Source organism: Gymnodraco acuticeps, unplaced genomic scaffold (assembly GCF_902827175.1).
Source record: "Gymnodraco acuticeps unplaced genomic scaffold, fGymAcu1.1, whole genome shotgun sequence".
In the NCBI taxonomy this organism is placed as follows: domain Eukaryota; kingdom Metazoa; phylum Chordata; class Actinopteri; order Perciformes; family Bathydraconidae; genus Gymnodraco; species Gymnodraco acuticeps.
This window is the reverse complement of record NW_022990440.1, coordinates 789565-806292: the sequence shown is the minus strand read 5'-3', so window position 1 is coordinate 806292 and position 16728 is coordinate 789565. Positions and strand designations below refer to the sequence as shown.

At 39.4% G+C, this 16728-nt stretch overlaps 1 protein-coding gene across 4 annotated transcripts; it reads left to right on the top strand.

Annotated features, from left to right (window-relative positions):
- The first annotated feature begins 43 nt into the window (after nt 1–43).
- LOC117552064 (coiled-coil domain-containing protein 158-like) lies at nt 44–16548 on the top strand. Of its 4 annotated transcripts, none has more exons than XM_034225276.1 (23): nt 44–452; nt 578–635; nt 2984–3132; nt 3469–3578; nt 3747–3856; nt 3935–4244; nt 4351–4406; nt 4512–4622; nt 4761–4842; nt 5042–5137; nt 5461–5613; nt 5725–5913; nt 6063–6231; nt 7157–7309; nt 7655–7767; nt 12349–12507; nt 13024–13116; nt 13604–13714; nt 14129–14256; nt 15007–15069; nt 15268–15335; nt 15565–15705; nt 16436–16548. In XM_034225276.1, the coding sequence occupies exons 1-22, from the start codon at nt 353–355 to the stop codon at nt 15657–15659; spliced, it is 2676 nt and encodes an 891-aa protein (XP_034081167.1). In that variant the 5' UTR covers nt 44–352; the 3' UTR covers nt 15660–15705; nt 16436–16548. The 4 variants fall into 4 exon arrangements, with proteins under 4 accessions (XP_034081167.1, XP_034081166.1, XP_034081165.1 ...); XM_034225275.1 differs by having other exon boundaries at nt 3469–3638; nt 5060–5137; XM_034225274.1 differs by having other exon boundaries at nt 3469–3638; nt 14132–14256.
- The last annotated feature ends 180 nt before the right edge of the window (nt 16549–16728 follow it).

Sequence of the window (16728 nt, the reverse complement as noted above, 5' to 3'; positions counted from 1 at the left end):
AATGACCATCATCCATTGCTGGAAACGCCTTTCCGGTGCACGTTTGCGTCACAACGTGGGGTGGGGGGAAGCGGATGTTGACGGAATGTTTCAAAGTGTCGGCGCTAACGTTACTTTTGCTAATCATTTCAGCTTCAGGTTAACCTAACGGAATACAAGACTAACATAGACAGCCAAACAATGTTAACTACGTTTGGGTTTAACGCCAACACGATACAGCAAATTATCAATAGCATAAAGCTAGCTAGTAGTTAGCCACTGATGTAGTTTCCATGGTGATGGAACATAGCTTAACGATAACGCACTGTCTAGCTAGCTGTTGATGTTAGCTTTGAGGAGATTGTGAAAAGAGATGTCATCAGGGTTTCAGACCCCCGACCCTCAGAGTATTCGACTTTCTTGCAATAATGGCGCTAAAGTTGTACAAAGCGTTAACCCATCAGGGACAGCTGGTAAGTTACAGTAAACAAGCTAAAGCCAGTGAAATCTATGTTGGCTTACTTGCTAAACCTCCAGTTTTGTGAACTTGTTTTGAGTAGTTCAGTTCCTAAAGTAATTTGTTTAACTTCCTCTACAGAGACCCGTGACGCCCCTCGTCGGCTGAGATGTAACAGCTTGAATCTGGATGAACTGAGGTAGTTACAACCATTGTGCCTAAATACTAAACATAGCTCCTGTTTTGTAGCCATCAGCCTATTTTATGTTAACCTCAATACCAACTCATGAGCAGCCACTGCTCACAACAAATGCGCCATAACATGTAGTCAAAAATAAAACTAAAACAAATCATTTAAACTTAACAAAAATAAATCTGCATTGAAGCATTTACTGTAAATAACACTAAAACCAAGTGATGACTCAATTGATATTTCATTGAAGATGTACTGTTGAGCTGTGAAATAAAGATATGTTTATGTATTAAAAGAGAAAGTGCTGGTGTGAACATTGATTTTCTTACCAATTTTTATAAAATTGCCTTTTGAAATCGGATCAACACACCATTTAGGCAAGGCAAGGCAAGTTTATTTATATAGCACCTTTCAACACAAGGCAATTCAAAGTGCTTTACAAAAAACCAAAGACATTAAGAAAATGGCATTTAAAATCAGTCATTAAAAAGAAAAGATAATAAAATAAACATTAAAAGAAAAAATACATGGATAAAAGTTACAGTGCAGTCTAAGATATGAATAGTTCAATTAAAAGCAGCGACAAAAAGAAAAGTCTTCAGCCTGGATTTACAAGTAGTCAGAGTTGCAGCGGACCTGCAGGTTTCTGGGAGTTTGTTCCAGATATTTGGAGCATTACATTACATTACAGTACATTGCATTTAGCTGACGCTTTTATCCAAAGCGACTTACAATAAGTACATTCGACCAGGAAGACACAACCTTGAAGAAAACAGAATCATATAAGTACATCAGGTTTCATAGAGCCAAACATTTCAAGTGCTACTCAACTGGCTTTAGGTAAGCCAGTCCTTTATTAGTATAAAAGTGCTTCGTTAATAGTTCTATCGCTCGAAGTGGAGTCGAAAGAGATGAGTTTTCAGTTTGCGCCGGAAGATGTGCAAGCTATCTGCCGTCCTGATGTCAATGGGGAGCTCATTCCACCATCTTGGAGCCAGGACAGCAAACCCACATGTTTTTGCCGATGGGAACTTGGGTCCCCCTCGCAGCGCAGCTTTGAGCATAATAACTGAACGCTGCTTCTCCATGTTTAGTTCTGACTCTGGGGACAGAAAGCTGACCAGTGCCTGAAGACCTGAGAGATCTGGATGGTTCATAATTTAGCAGGAGGTCAGAAATGTATTTTGGGCCTAAACCATTCAGTGCTTTATAAACCAGCAGCAGTATTTTGAAATCTATTCTTTGACACACAGGAAGCCAGTGTAAAGACTTCAGAACAAGAGTGATGTGATCCACTTTCTTAGTGTTAGTGAGGACTCGAGCAGCAGCGTTCTGAATTAGCTGCAGCTTCCTAATAGATTTTGTAGTGAGACCTGTGAAGACACCATTACAGTAGTCGAGTCTACTGAAGATAAAAGCATGGACAAGTTTTTCCAAATCCTGCTGTGACATTAGTCTTTTAATCCTAGATATATTCTTTAGGTGATAGTAGGCTGATTTAGTAACTGTTTTAATGTGACTGTTGAAACTCAGGTCAGAGTCCATGACTACACCTAGATTTCTGGCTCTATTTGTTGTTTTGAACATTTACTGTTTTAAATAAGCCCTGACCCTTGCAAAAACAAATGCTCGTTCAACAGGTTGGGAACTATGTCCTGAGAGTTGTATATAAAAATAGTTGTATGTACAAATAATTGTATATAAAAAGAATGTTAACCTCGTCTCGCCAGACCTGGGGTGATGTTACACAACCTCTCACTTTACTAATAATACTTTAACTCTGACCTGACCTTGAGAAGTCTTTCTTATTTTTGTCTTCATGGCATTTAAAAGAAGTTTCCACAGTGGTATGGCATCACTACGAGTAATACTCTCCATATATCCTGGTTAATGATACCTTTAAGTCCCCTCTAGGGCCCTATGCCCCAAGAGTGCAGCTCTAGTGGTTCCCAGAGTCCGCAAAACTTGATCAGGAGTCAGAGTGTTCAGCTCCCTTTCTCTGGAACCAACTTCCTGTTTTTATTAGGGAGGCAGACAGTGTCCAAAATGTTAAGAGTGTGTTGAAGACCCTCATTTTTAATAAAGCCTATAGTTAGAGACGTCTAAGATTACCCTATGTTTTTCCTCCTGAGTCTTACATTTGATAGTTTTATTGTATTTGATCTCGTTTTATTATTTATCAATTTTATTTGTATTTCAAGTTCTATCTAGTTTTAAAAAAAATATTTTTCTTGTAATTTTATTTATCTTTTAACACTGTCATCTATGTTTGTCAATCTGTAAAGTCCACTGCAACAAATGTGTTTTGTGATATTGGGCTTTATAAACTCAGATTTGATTTGTTTGTTTTACAGTGAGGAGCTTGAAAGGCGCACCAAAGAAACCCAGAGGCTTCAGGAAGAGGTGGAAACCGCAACCAAAGAAACTTTGGAGAGATTTGGCTGCACATTTGGCATCCACAGCTCACCAGGAAGGAGCAACCACAACTACAGGTTTAATGAGTGTGAGTGCAAGCAGCGTCACACAACATTTTGCTTATGTGTCAGCAGCCAAAAAGATGAACAAATAATGTGTTAAGCAAGGGCTTATTTCTTTCACAACACAATAAAAACCACTCAATTTGGTAAAGCTGGAGGTTCATCTAAAATAAATCCTCCTACTAGATATACAAATGTGTGCATAAAAAACATTTGAAAGCATAGTATTTATAAAAAAAAGTATGAAACATAAGCCAAGAGCCCAGCACATATCCCTGTTGTATCACAAACGCATGTTTTACCAGCCCTTAACTTTCACAACATACAGTGTTTATTTTAAACATCTTTTGATTTTTTGGCAGACGATGGAGGTTCCTCTATTCTTTCAACTCAGCAGCAGGCAGTGATTCAGCCACTGGTCTGTGATCTGGATATTTTAAACCAAACGGATATCAGCTCTCCTGGAAAGAAGGTGTTGGAAAATACAATAGATAATTCTCTTCAACAGCTGTCTGACCTGCAGCTCAACAAGGTTCATCATTTTCTTTCAGCCATGAATCATAATTGTTTGATGTGGTCTGAATTCATTATTGGTACTGCTTTCCCTGTATAATGTATTATTTGACCCTCTCAAACACAGATGCACGATGAACCAGAACAAGAGACGTTCAGGTTTGACAAAGCCATCGTGAACCTGCAGACTAAGTTGAACAAAGTCCAGCAGGAGAAGGACGGCCTGTCTGACATCAGGTAAAGACACTGATCAAGTTTTACTCCTCTAAATAAGTGTTTAAATTGCTTTGACCCACAGACCTTTTTTATTTTTAGATTGAAGGATTCAAGGACACACGTTGGTCAGATGGAAAAGATGCTGTTCATGTTGGAAGAGATCCAAAACATCAAAAGGACCAAGGACCAAGAGCTACTTGAGACGGAAGATGAGACGTTGGCACTTAACAGAAAAGTAGAGGCATTGGAACAAAATGTAGAGCAGATGTACTCACTGTTATATCAGGAGACACAACGTGGGGACAATGCAATCAGCAGTCCTAACTTCCATACAAGTTCAACACCGGCTGCTCGGTTTACTGATATGTTTAATGATGAGACAGAGGAGCAACAGGAAAGACTTTTTTTGGTAAGTAATAGAAGTCATCTACAGGTCACGTTCAGTTTACTTTATGTTTCGACTCACATATTTTCTCCTATTATGTCTGAAATATATTTTCTTCTGTTATTGGCAGTCAATTAACCATCTGGGGAGTGAGGGACGCAGTGGAGTAAATAAGCAAAAAGAAAGGTAATTTAAAGGAGAACTGCAGTGTATGGATTGAGACAGAAAATGGAGTAGCATTGTATTTTATAAATAGAATGTGACCGCATTGTTCACATTTCTCTGTCCTAGAATGGAAGGCCTGATATCTAGTCTTGGCCAGGAGATGGCGCTGTTGACTGACAAACTGACCTCATCAAAAAACAACAGCATCAGCCTGAATGTCAAGTTAGAGCTGCTAAAGTAAGTATCTTTCCAAAATCCTTGTGTGGCTGTTTTATCAGTGACGTTTTCATTCTATTTAAATAAATGATCAGACAATGATACATTTTCTGAATTAATGTATATGTGTCAAATAAATAATACATACCTTCTACCCAGGAAACTTGCAGAGGGACAGACATCACTGCACCAGGGTCAGATCAGTGAACTGGAGTCAGCCCTCTGCAGCCACAAAGATCAGGTAAGGAAGAATGTACAGTAAGATGATGAGCAATAATTTACGCAAAGAGATAATGAGGCTGATACAAGTTATTATTAACCAGCCATATGGATCCACCTTGGTTTGGAGATTAGACAAACACAATATGGAAAAGTAGCACTGATTCTACCTCCTATACCAGAATGAAAACTAAAATGAAATTTGATTTGTGACATTGTAGATTTGTCATCTGGAGCAGCAGCTCATTCAGGCTCAGTCGCAGCTGATGGACGCCCAGAGTGAGAGAGAGCGATCTTTACAGCTTGGCCAACGGAAGGTGATTTTTTAGCATTCTATCTCTTTTCTATTGTTATAAAACTGAAAGTCCTAATACAGATACCTGTGTTGTGTTCATTGAATAAAACGCTTTAAAGTGCAGGTGTCAGGTGAACTTCCCATCATCAAAACACTTAGAATATTGTAAATTAAATATTTTATTATACAACTTTAGAATTGAAGAAAGCACTTACGAAATAAGATGTCATTTCAAGCCAGTTTCTCTCCCTTTCAGTGAGATCATATTTCATCCCACTGTCAAAAGATTATTGTTTTTGGTCGTTTACAATCATCCCACTATGTCTCCTGCTTCATCCTGTACAGAGGTGTGGTTTGCAGCAGCAGTGGGAGCTCCAGGAGGAGGTGGAGGCCCTGAGAGGACAGCTGGAGGCGGCCGGGGAGGAGGGGAGGACATCCCAGAAACTCCTGGAGGAGAAACACAAAGACCTCCAGCTCAGACAGCGAGAAGCACAGCTCGTAATGTTCTAGAGGAGATCAAGCATTATGAGTCTATATGGTTTTTACAACATGATCTAGTAACCTGTGCCTAATTTGTAGTCTCATTAATCTGAAACTTTATTTCTCCAGCATCTTGCCAGGTTGGAGGAGGCCCAAAGCAGAGGCCAGGCCCTGCAGGCAGAAGGAGAGACACTGAGGCTGAAGCTGCTAGAGAGCAGCGTACAGATGACAGTGCAGCATGGCCGCACTATCCACGACCTTCACCAGGAGAACAGCCTCCTCAGCAACCAGCTCAAGATGGAGATTCAGCAGCTCAGGGTCAGGAGAGAGGAGGGAAACTTTATTCAAATAGGATGAGATCTCTTAAGGAAGCTTTTCCTTATCACATCTTATCAAGCCTTCCCCCACCAAACTTCATAACTTACCTGACGCTCTCTGTCTCTCCTCCTTTCTATATGCTTATTTAGGCAGAGTTAGACTGGCACAAGTCAGCCGATGCTGCTGCAGAGCACGAGCGGCGCCAGCTACAAGCCTCTGTGGCTGAACAAAGGCAGCGTGTCCAGGAGGAAAGTCTTGAGAAAAAGCAGCTCAACATCCAGCTGGAGCTGCTGCGCATGCAGTTACTCAGCCTCACTCGTGAGTTTAACTTTACTAAAGGAGTATCATCAACCACAAACAAGATCAATATCCATCATTTAGACAAGAAATATAACTTCATTTCCCACTAAATTAATAAATGAATAGTTTTCATACATGCAGCTTACATGTCTTCCTGGGATTGTTCGGTCACATCGTGAACAAACTGACATGCCGGTAACCGACCAGCAAGTTATACAATACATAAAGTGTCCCAGCAGTTTTTAACAATTAAATAAATGTATGCATACAGCCTTAAATAAACTCACATATAAAGGTCATATTGCAACAGAATTCTACATTTACAGTTCAAAAAAAATGTGAACCTCGTTTGTCTGCTATACATTGTGCGTTATGAGGCTTTTGTCTAACATGCTTTGGACATTAATGTTATTTACTCATATAGCCAACAAAGTTCTTCACAGACATAAACGCATAACATTATTTTTTGTTATTATAAGTACTCAAATAAAGCTCCATCTTTAATTGTAATCAGATCTGGAACTTGACCCTTTATCAAACTTATTTTCGAACTACGATATATTGTACAGAAGATAATAACATTATTAGTTTTCACCTTTTTAAAATGACATTGTTAATTGGTAGTCATCCTGGATGGTAAAATACTATCACGGTATTATATTTCATGTGGACTTTAATATATTAATGTTACATCTGGATTGCAGTCTAGTGTTACCACACATTTTCATTGACCAGGAATTACACAGGGCCGTTTCTAGAAAGACTTCAGCTCTCACAGTTTTCTGCCAAATCAAATGATCCTCTTGTCCTGCTGTGTTAAAAAAAACAAAGAACCATGTTTGGTATGTTTTCATTGTCAAACAAGCCCTTCTATCATTGTGTGCGTTAAAGTGGATTTCTCTCAGTGGATGTGATTTGTGTGTTTGTGCGGGCTTGGTTTCAGAGGAGCACATGGAGCTGCAGCAGCTCCACAGCTGCAGGAGTGAGGAGCAGGAGGGCGCGGTGCTGAAGCTTCAGAGTCAGCTCCGGAAAGCCCGGGACGAGCGGGACCAGGTCGGGAGCACCCTGAGGACGCTGGAAGGAGCTGAGGGACACGGTTAGATACATGACATCATTTCATCTGAGACTTCATTAAAAGATCTCATGTATAAAGAAGAAACATCCTCTGATTTAACTCTGTCTGTGATGAAGTAACGAGATAACAGTCTGATTCTTGCACAAAACATTTAATTAAATATTTGATTAAATTGCAACATTATTATATAACCTTCTCTGCGGTATTCCACTCTGAGGTATAATCCTGTAACTACTAACACATGGCCAAAATTAAAGTTCTGTGATTGATTATATGTTCTGAGATTATATGTGCATGATGTACTTCCTACCTAGCTTGATCACTTCCCCGCTCTCCTTCTGTCCTCTGGGTTTGTCTCCACTTTAGGCCTCCAAGTAGCCCTGGACATGCAGAAAGAGATCACCGCCCGGAGACAGCAGGTCGACTCCCTGCAGAGCAAAATCAAGCATTTGGAGGAGATAATGGACAAGCTGTACGAGGTAAAACACTTAGGGCCCAATTCCAAACCGCCCCCTACAACCTACCTGAGTGGTAGTGGGTTATGGAGCCCTCTAACAGCGAGTCTGCATGGCACCTGACTTCACCTGCTGCACTACCTGACCGACTCAATGCTGTGTATGTGTGGGTGTGTGTGTGTGTGTCATGAAACACACTTCTTACAAATATTTCCGTGCAAACATTTACTGATATACTGCAAAACAAGATAGACATTTAATATCGACAAACAGATGTTAATAGTATTTTTTTTTTTATCGTTTTTTTTATAAACTTAGGATCATATGCCCGTGTTTAGTCTACAAAAAATGGTAAATGTGTGGCTTACACAAGTTTTGTATATTCACAGGGACTTTTGCACAAACTAAGCAGAATACGAACATTAGATTTTAAAACAAAACGAGTTCAACAAAAAAGACCATTAAAAATGTTTGGAGTTTAATGTTAGTTGTGGGGGAAACTTCTGAAGCAATTGGAGTCAGGACTCAAAGAGACACGAGGAGAGCTGGAGCTTTGATGGCAAACACTGACGGTTTATTTGGAGCTTCGGCCGGAGAATTCACAAGACATGTCACGGTTGAGATGCCACATCAATTCTGAAAAACCCTCCTGTAGTTCGAGGTTTTAACTAGTTCAGAGTGTAATAATCAACATTCTTCAGTAGAACAGCTGGTGAAACTGAATCAAATTTGTTGTCGCTTATAGCTCGGGTCATCTCACACCCCAAGAAGGATGTGTTCCAGGTGTCCCACAACAATAACAAAATGCTTGGGCAGCCCCTCCTTAAGGGAGATAGCGGCTGTCCAAGGTTGGGCATCTGGGTCAGAGGGCAAAAGGTAAACATGTATACAGAGTTATTCCCTGACAGTGACTCTCTTTTTATCAATTTTGATAACCTAAAACCTTAATTTAATAATAATTTTTCAATTCTTAAATTAATGGGAATCTTCAGATTTGAGTGTGGACTTACACAACATCAATTACATCAATAACAATCACATCAATAACAACATAATAAGATTGAAACATTCAATCACAATGATTGAGACACAATAGAAAAATCATCTCTCGCCAGTGTTTGGCGCATCTTTTTGTCAAAAGCATAATAATGAACACATAAAATCACAGATACATAATAGCAAAAACAATTTTTAAACTAATATGTTTTAACATTTAATCATTAGTTAATCTCACTTATCAAACTATAAAATCAAAACCAGCTTGCAGTTTAAAGATTTACTTCAAGGCAAACACTAGTCAAAGCATTTAAAAATCAGGATCATGAGAGATCCAGCTAAGGTATACAAATTCACACTGGTGATCTAATCAATCTGTAATCTGCAACATTGCAGTGTCTTCAATTTAGGATTATATTTACATTAGCTTCATTAAATATTAAATCAAAAGACGATGGCATGATAACATAATTACATTATATAATATATAATATATATATAATATTATATATTATAATTACAATCCTTATGTCATTTCAAAATCTGAAGGGAAACAATTCTCAAAATGTTTAACAATCTGAAAAGGAAAAGTTAGGCAAATATTCAAAGACTTTTGTAAAAACCTGGAAAGGAAGGATTAAGCATTCCTAAAACTTTAATTCATACATTAGTAAATGCTACCACTGATCTGTACCAAATTAAGTCTATCAATTATTCTTATTAGCTATGCTTACCTGAACATCTACTTATGGTACTTGGAAAGGGTTCTTCTGTGTTTATCTAATGTTGAATATAGAATATCAATTTCTTTAAATTATACTTCTCTAATTTGAGGATCAAATATGCTACGTAATTGTTATATGAATTATTATAAATATTTGTTTTGGTCCAAAACTGAAATTAATCCAGTACTTGAAACACCATTTTAGGTCTGTCTGTGCATGGGTGTAGTGTTGTTAAGCCTGATTGCTGGATGATTAAGGATATTAACATTAACTGTTATAATATTAGGAATACCTTATTATTCAATACCTTATCATCTGAGAATATTTATTTATTTATTTTGTTTAGTGCGAAAGTGTAATCTGATCTGACAAAAATATATGAATCACCACTATTTAACACATGTCTGGTAATTGGAAATATAAAAACAATCATTAATTGTACATCTGTAAACATCTGGTCATTCAATTCAAAGTTCATCTTTGTACGAGAGCTGGAAGAACATGTCCGTCAGTCTTCCTCCCTTTATGACACAGAATGTCTGGTGTGTAAAGGAATCCTGATACTGTAGATTAGCACTGAGGTGCTGATTGACTCAAACTCTTCTTCATCAGAGCGCCATATTTCACCCCCCCAATTGCTCTGCTTTTGTGGCTCATTCAGTGAGCACTGTAGCTGATCCCCCAGTGAAACGGAGGCTCATCTGCCTGCATTCCTTTTGCTATCTGCTTTTTTTTTTTTTCTTTTTTTTTTATCGGTCTAAATCCTGTGGCTGTGTAATTGACCCCTGCTATCTGCTTGAGAGCAGTGCAACTGCGTATTCCTAGTGATGCATCCAGGTGTCCCCCCCCGTGATGGGAGAGGTTAGGAAGACATCAAACTGCTCCAAGAAACATGGAACCTTGTATTATAGAAGCCTCTGAAACCCTCGCTCGTCCTGCAGGGTTGTCTGCTTGAGCCCCCCGAGCAGAAAGGTGAAGAGAATAATCCTCTCTCATTTGGACTGTACTGACTGGGACATTTTTAGGACTGCTACTCAAAGTCTGGATGAATATACAGAGGCTGTGACATCATACTTATGTGATATATATGATCATACATCATCAGCTTCTGCGAGGACAGCTGTGTACCAACACGCACTAGGGTGAGTTTCAACAACAACAACAACAAGCCCTGGTTCACTTCACACCTAAACTGAAACTGCTAAGACTGCAAAAGGAGGAGGCGTTTAGGAGTGGCGATAAAGCACGCTTTAGAGAGTCGAAGTACGTCTTTAGCAAGGCAGTGAGAGATACTAAACGACAATACTCTGAGAAACTCCAGCTCTCAGCAAACGACTCTGCTTCTGTCTGGCGTGGTCTAAGATGCTGTTTACACGGGAACGAAACGGGTTGTATCCGCTACTTTTGTCTTTCGTATAGCCCGTTCGTTCACACAAGGCCGTAACGGAACCTCGGAAACAGACCCCTAAAACGATAACGGGTCCCAAGGTGGATAGATCTGTGGACGGAACGCTCTGGGGGGCCAAACGGCTCAGTGTGTTCGTCCTATACAATCATTTCCTGATAACGATGAAGCCATAGCCCCGCCTCTCCCCACCTCTGCTGCTCACTGCTGTAGCATGTAACACTGCTTGTGTTGGCAATTTGTCCAATACAAATCTTTACATTTCTTTCACACAGAAGTTCCACTTTACTGATGCCTTTCTTTAAGGTTTCTCCGAACATGAGCTGTGTATGCTTGTATGGAACTTCCGTCCCGAGCAGCATACACAGAGAAAATCAGCCAGGACAAAGTCCCCAGACACTGATTCCCTGGGCGTTCCAAGCCTCAGATGTTCATTAACCAAAAACGAAACACAGCCGCTCAGTTTCACAGGTAATTTTAGGATACCGTCAATCATAGATTCTGGTAAGGCAATGTCCAAATGTGGATTTGAAATGACACTTACCAGTTCTGAAGATTTGTTGGTATCCTGCCGACAACGCCAATTTGTGGGGGAAACTTCTGAAGCAAATGGAAACAGGACTCGGAGAGACACGAGGAGAGCTGGAGCTTTGATAGCAAACACTGACGGTTTATTTGGAGCTTCGGCCGGAGAATTCACAAGACATGTCACGGGCCACGCGTGGTCTGACCACACGGTTGAGATGCCACATCAATTCTGAAGAACCCTCCTGTAGCTCGAGGTTCTAACTAGTTCAGAGTGTAATAGTCAACATTCTTCAATAGATACGATAGACTAACACAAACTGAATCCCATTTGTCGTCACTTATGGCTCGGGTCATCAACACCCCGAGAAGGATGTGTTCCAGGTGTCCCAAAACAATAACTATCTCTGACCGAAGTTGCCCAGTCATAAACTGGTAACAACAACAAAATGCTAGGGCAGCCCCTCCTTAAGGGAGATAGCGGCTGTCTAAGGTTGGGCATCTGCGTCAGAGGGCAAAAGGTAAACATGTATACAGAATTATTCCCTGACATTAGTTATTATTTGTTATTGATGATTTGAAACCATTGTTATGAAAAGTTACAGCATTTCCTGTTTCCTCTTCTTGCTTGTCGCTGTATTTACCCTCTCATTCTGAAAGAAGGGAGCCTCCTTAAACTGCAAGTGTCACCCTGCCACGGAGTGGGAGTGGGTAGGCTGTGGTTTGGATTTGGGCCTTAATGTTCAGCACTTCTATTGATTATTCACTTATTCTTCTCTGATCAAGTTAAATACATTTTTTATTTGTGAATTCTTTTGAGCATATTTTTTATAGTTCTGGTTTTATTTATTGAACACCAAATCTTCTACGCAGACAACTCTTTCCCAAAACATGATAAAATTCATTTTTGACATGCCAACATCATTTGTTTACTCTCCTCCCAATCGTGTCCAGGAGAAGCGCTACCAGAGCCTGGAGAACCAGCGGCAGCTCCAGGAGCTAACCTTCGTCAGGGAGGAGAAGAAACAACTTGGCATTGAGCAGGAGGCCCTTCGCTCCAAAGATAACCAGCTGAGGGAGCGGATCGGCCAGCTGGAGGCCATCCTTACCAAGGTGGGGCTCATCTACACTTTCCCTTTGTGATTACATTACCACCAAATCATCTGCTGTGATAGGATGGTTACACACACACCTGAAATACATGTTGAAAGTTACAGGTGAGAATTACGCATGTGATATTCTTCAACAAAGATCTGTTTGTGGCTTCCAGTTCTAAGTGCAGATAAGTAGCTAAAACATACTTAGTTGAGTTTTCTTGCATTCAATTCCCCACCCTATTTTCCACTAATTTACTATCACCTATTTACTGTCCGCTATTTACTTAAAGCATACAATACTCAAATATTTGTTATAGAAGGTTTTAAAATGGGCTGATAACCAGCTTAATAATAATATGACACAATCTGAAGAACTTTTTTTAACTATCGATGTTTGTCACAGTTATCATTTTAAACTGGAACAAAAACGAAATGTTAGTTTGTGTTATCGGGTAAATAAAGAACCTTATCTGTCCTGTTCTGGCTCTGTTTGTGACCATCACTGTTACATGTGCTCTATATCCTTCCGAAGTTGTCAGAAAGCTTTGCAGACTGTCAAGATTTCATCCAGCTGCAGGAGCAGGACTATTTCCGTCTGAAACTCCGACATGCCCTGGACTTGAAGGTAGGGCTGTTTACAGACAAATGTCTTTTTGTGAGAAGGAGTAGGGCATTTCCACTTATACAAAGTATGTCTATATTTGTAAAAAGCATACTTTTATCGAATGTTGTGCTGTTTTCTTTTCATCATACATGTCAAAGTCAACCTTATTGTCAATCTTTCAGTTTGTGTGTACAGACCCTATGGTACAGACAGAGAGATCGAAATACCGTTTCCCACAATCCTGAATACAAAAACAAATATATATAAAAATATGTATGCACTATGCAAATATGTATATACCTATATATATATATATATATATATATATATATATATATATATATATATATATATATATATATACACACAAACAATCAAAGACACATTTATACATATACACACATTAAGACCTAAATAAAAGCACAACAATCTGTTTGACCTAATCAGACTTACTCTAAGAGCTTCATTACATCTGAGCTCCTTATAACCAATGTTATCTTTTCAATAGGAGCTCCAAGGTCAAAACACAGCTCTGAATGTACATCCACCTGTCCTGGACTCCCCATCTGCACTCCCTGCTTCACCCTGCTCCCAGCATGCCTCCAACGCCCAGATCACGGTACACTCAGGAACTTCTTATATCTTGCCTGCCTATCCCGAACTGTTCCAGCCCATCAAGTGAATGTGTGACTCATTGTTTATTTGGCTGCACAGACACAAGCTCAGCACATCTGCTCAACCTTTAAATCAAAAACATGCACACCATCACATTCCTGTGGCCAGGCAATAAAACCTCAATATTAATAATCTAAAAAAAAGCACCTATTAGTATTTGTGGTTTTGTCCTAAACTGTCATAGGGTTGCAGTTTTATATGTTACTACTGACTTCAGAATAAATGAACTTCTTGCTAATTGTCACAGAAATGCTTTATCCGCTGTTTCCTCTGTTTGAAATACAAGCTTATCAGACCAGCTTTTTGTAATATAGACATCACAACTGCACTGGGTTGACATTGTCTTTCTGTCCTCCAGCAGGAAAGCCCCTCCCCAGAGCTCAGGTCTCTGGTTAGAGGGCTTCGAGGAGCGGTTTCAGGGAAGCACAGACCACACACCGATAACAGGAGGAGGTCTGCGCCGGAGAAAGTGCACAGAACCACATTGTACGCCTGGCTCCGTTCCCACACTGCAAGGATTAGCTTGGTTCTTAGGCTAGCTTAGGTCACATCTGAAAATCATGTGATGCTACTAAGTGAACAGGAAGTCATTTAGAGTTGAGGAGGAGGGGGGCTGTATACTTGAGTGGATTCGTTACCCACACTTTCACGGCTTTTACTGTACTACTGTAGATCATACAGGCTGTTGACCCTGTCTAGTTTTTTTTACATTACCGCACAATTAACAATTAATGAATTTAAAGGAAAAAAAGGCACCGATCATGATGAATACAAAAAAGTTTTGAAAAAAGAAGAGAAAGAGTTGTGTTCAAACGATTAGAACAATCCCATTTTCCCATTATGTATCTCCTTATTCTTTTGGAAGAAGTGGAATTCATTTTTCTCCATTGAGCTATAGAGTTGATTGTGTTGATAAGGAGGAGGATAGATGGAGGGTTTGTAATTGTTTTTCTTTATTTGTAGAGAGAAAGTCTTCCAGAGGTATGTGTTGCTTCTACTGAGACCTATTAGGATATTTCTTAGGTACTAAAAGATTAAAGAGAAATCGTATTTCGGGTCCACAACCATTGGGACTTAATGGCCTACTGCTCTCCAAATAAGCTTAATCGTGGACAAGATAAAAACGTATACCTCTGACGTAGTATAGTTAAAACTTAATTTGATATGATAATAAGATATGTTGTGGACTCCTGGAATGTGTCTTACTTATACTTAATTATTCTTCTGCACCCACAGCAACATTGACAAGGAGGAAGAAGTAAAGGTCGGCTCAAGATTGAGAAGAAAAACCTGCGGCAGGTAGAGAGCGCACCCAAACCTTACCACCTCAGGGTCGTCTTTTTTGTTTATATGTCATGATTACGACTTGTCTTGAGGATAAGAGAAGCTCACACCATCTTCCCACGTGACCTCATGCAACATGCAAAGCACCACAAAGTGCTACAGGCTGTGTAATGTGATGTAATGTGTGTCTGTTTGTGCATTTACTGTGTACAGCGAGCCACTTTTCCTGAATGCAGCTGAGCTCAACGGGAAAAAAATCAACAACAAATCCTTCAAGGAGAGTGAGTTTTGGTCTACTACCTTGTAATTTTCATGCAAATCAAGGTTTTCTAAAATATATGTCAGTGTACGCTTCATCTATTCTATACAGTGTTCCTCTGCCATAAAACGTAATCAAATGATTAGTCAATAAACAGGAAAATAACCTGCAAATATTTTTAAATAATTGATGTCGTACAAATACTCTTGTTATTTCCTGCTTTTCTCTTCTTTATGTCATTGGAAACACAGCGTCTGCAGCGAGGTACTCTTCCTTCCCACAGCTGCTCTCACTGGGCCGCAGGTCGCCCGTCCACACTCTGCTGACCTCTGACCCGAACAGCTGACAGTGACAACCATAGACTGTTCACATCGGCCCTCAGGCTCTTATCAGTGAGTTGCTAATAATGTGAATCATATATTTACTGACTGTGTCGTTCGGAAATTCTTCCACATACTGTATCATTACTGCAGTGATTTTCAACCACTGTGCCGTGAGAGATCGTCAGGTGTGCCGTGGGAAATTATCCAACTTATATATATTATATAAATATGATTTAGTTACTGCTAATAATTTGCCATGGTTGTGCGTGTGTTCCTGCAATGTAGTGACTAGCGAAGTAATGAAATACTCTTCCATGCACTGACCTGCCCAGTGAGTGGCAGTAGAGCAATAATTACCTTGTTAATTTAAGACAAGAGATGTAGTGATGCGCACGAGAGGTGTCCGTGACAAGACGTGCAGCGATGGATAAATATTTGAAAAGGAAAAAGACTCCGAACTGGGCCCTCTACAAAATGATAACCTAGATGAAGAGAGTAATATGGGTGGTGGTCAAAAGAAAGCAAAAACAGTGAGTTGAAAAACACTGCGTTACTGAACAACAATGACACAAAAGTCAATTATTTGAATACAATGGATCAAAAATTAATTATAGGACACAGAGACATTCTCTGATATTGGATCAACTATAGTAATTCAAAAAAAATTCACATTACATTGTTACACCTGTCCTTCAGCGCCTCACAAACATTTCATACAATTGTGTTAATGTTGTTTGATCAAAAACCTCTGTATTCACAATTCTCAGAATTAATTAAATTCAAATGTTTTGTCTTTCAGGGAGCTCCCCTTGTACTGCTTTTTTTTTTAAGGCTCCCTAGATGAAGTTGTCAAAAGATTCACTCAGGTGTTTTTTCTAATTTATTGCTGAAATAAAGTTTGATTTGATTTTACAATTGATGTGTATGTCTAGTTTTATGATAAATGTTTATTATATGTTTTAACATTAAGTTAAAGGTGGTGTTAGACTGGACTAAATCGTATTGAGACGTGTTGGGTCTTTGCTACAGGAGTGGGCTGACAATTAGAAACACAGAACAATACAATGCAATTGAATATAGGACCTCAATAAT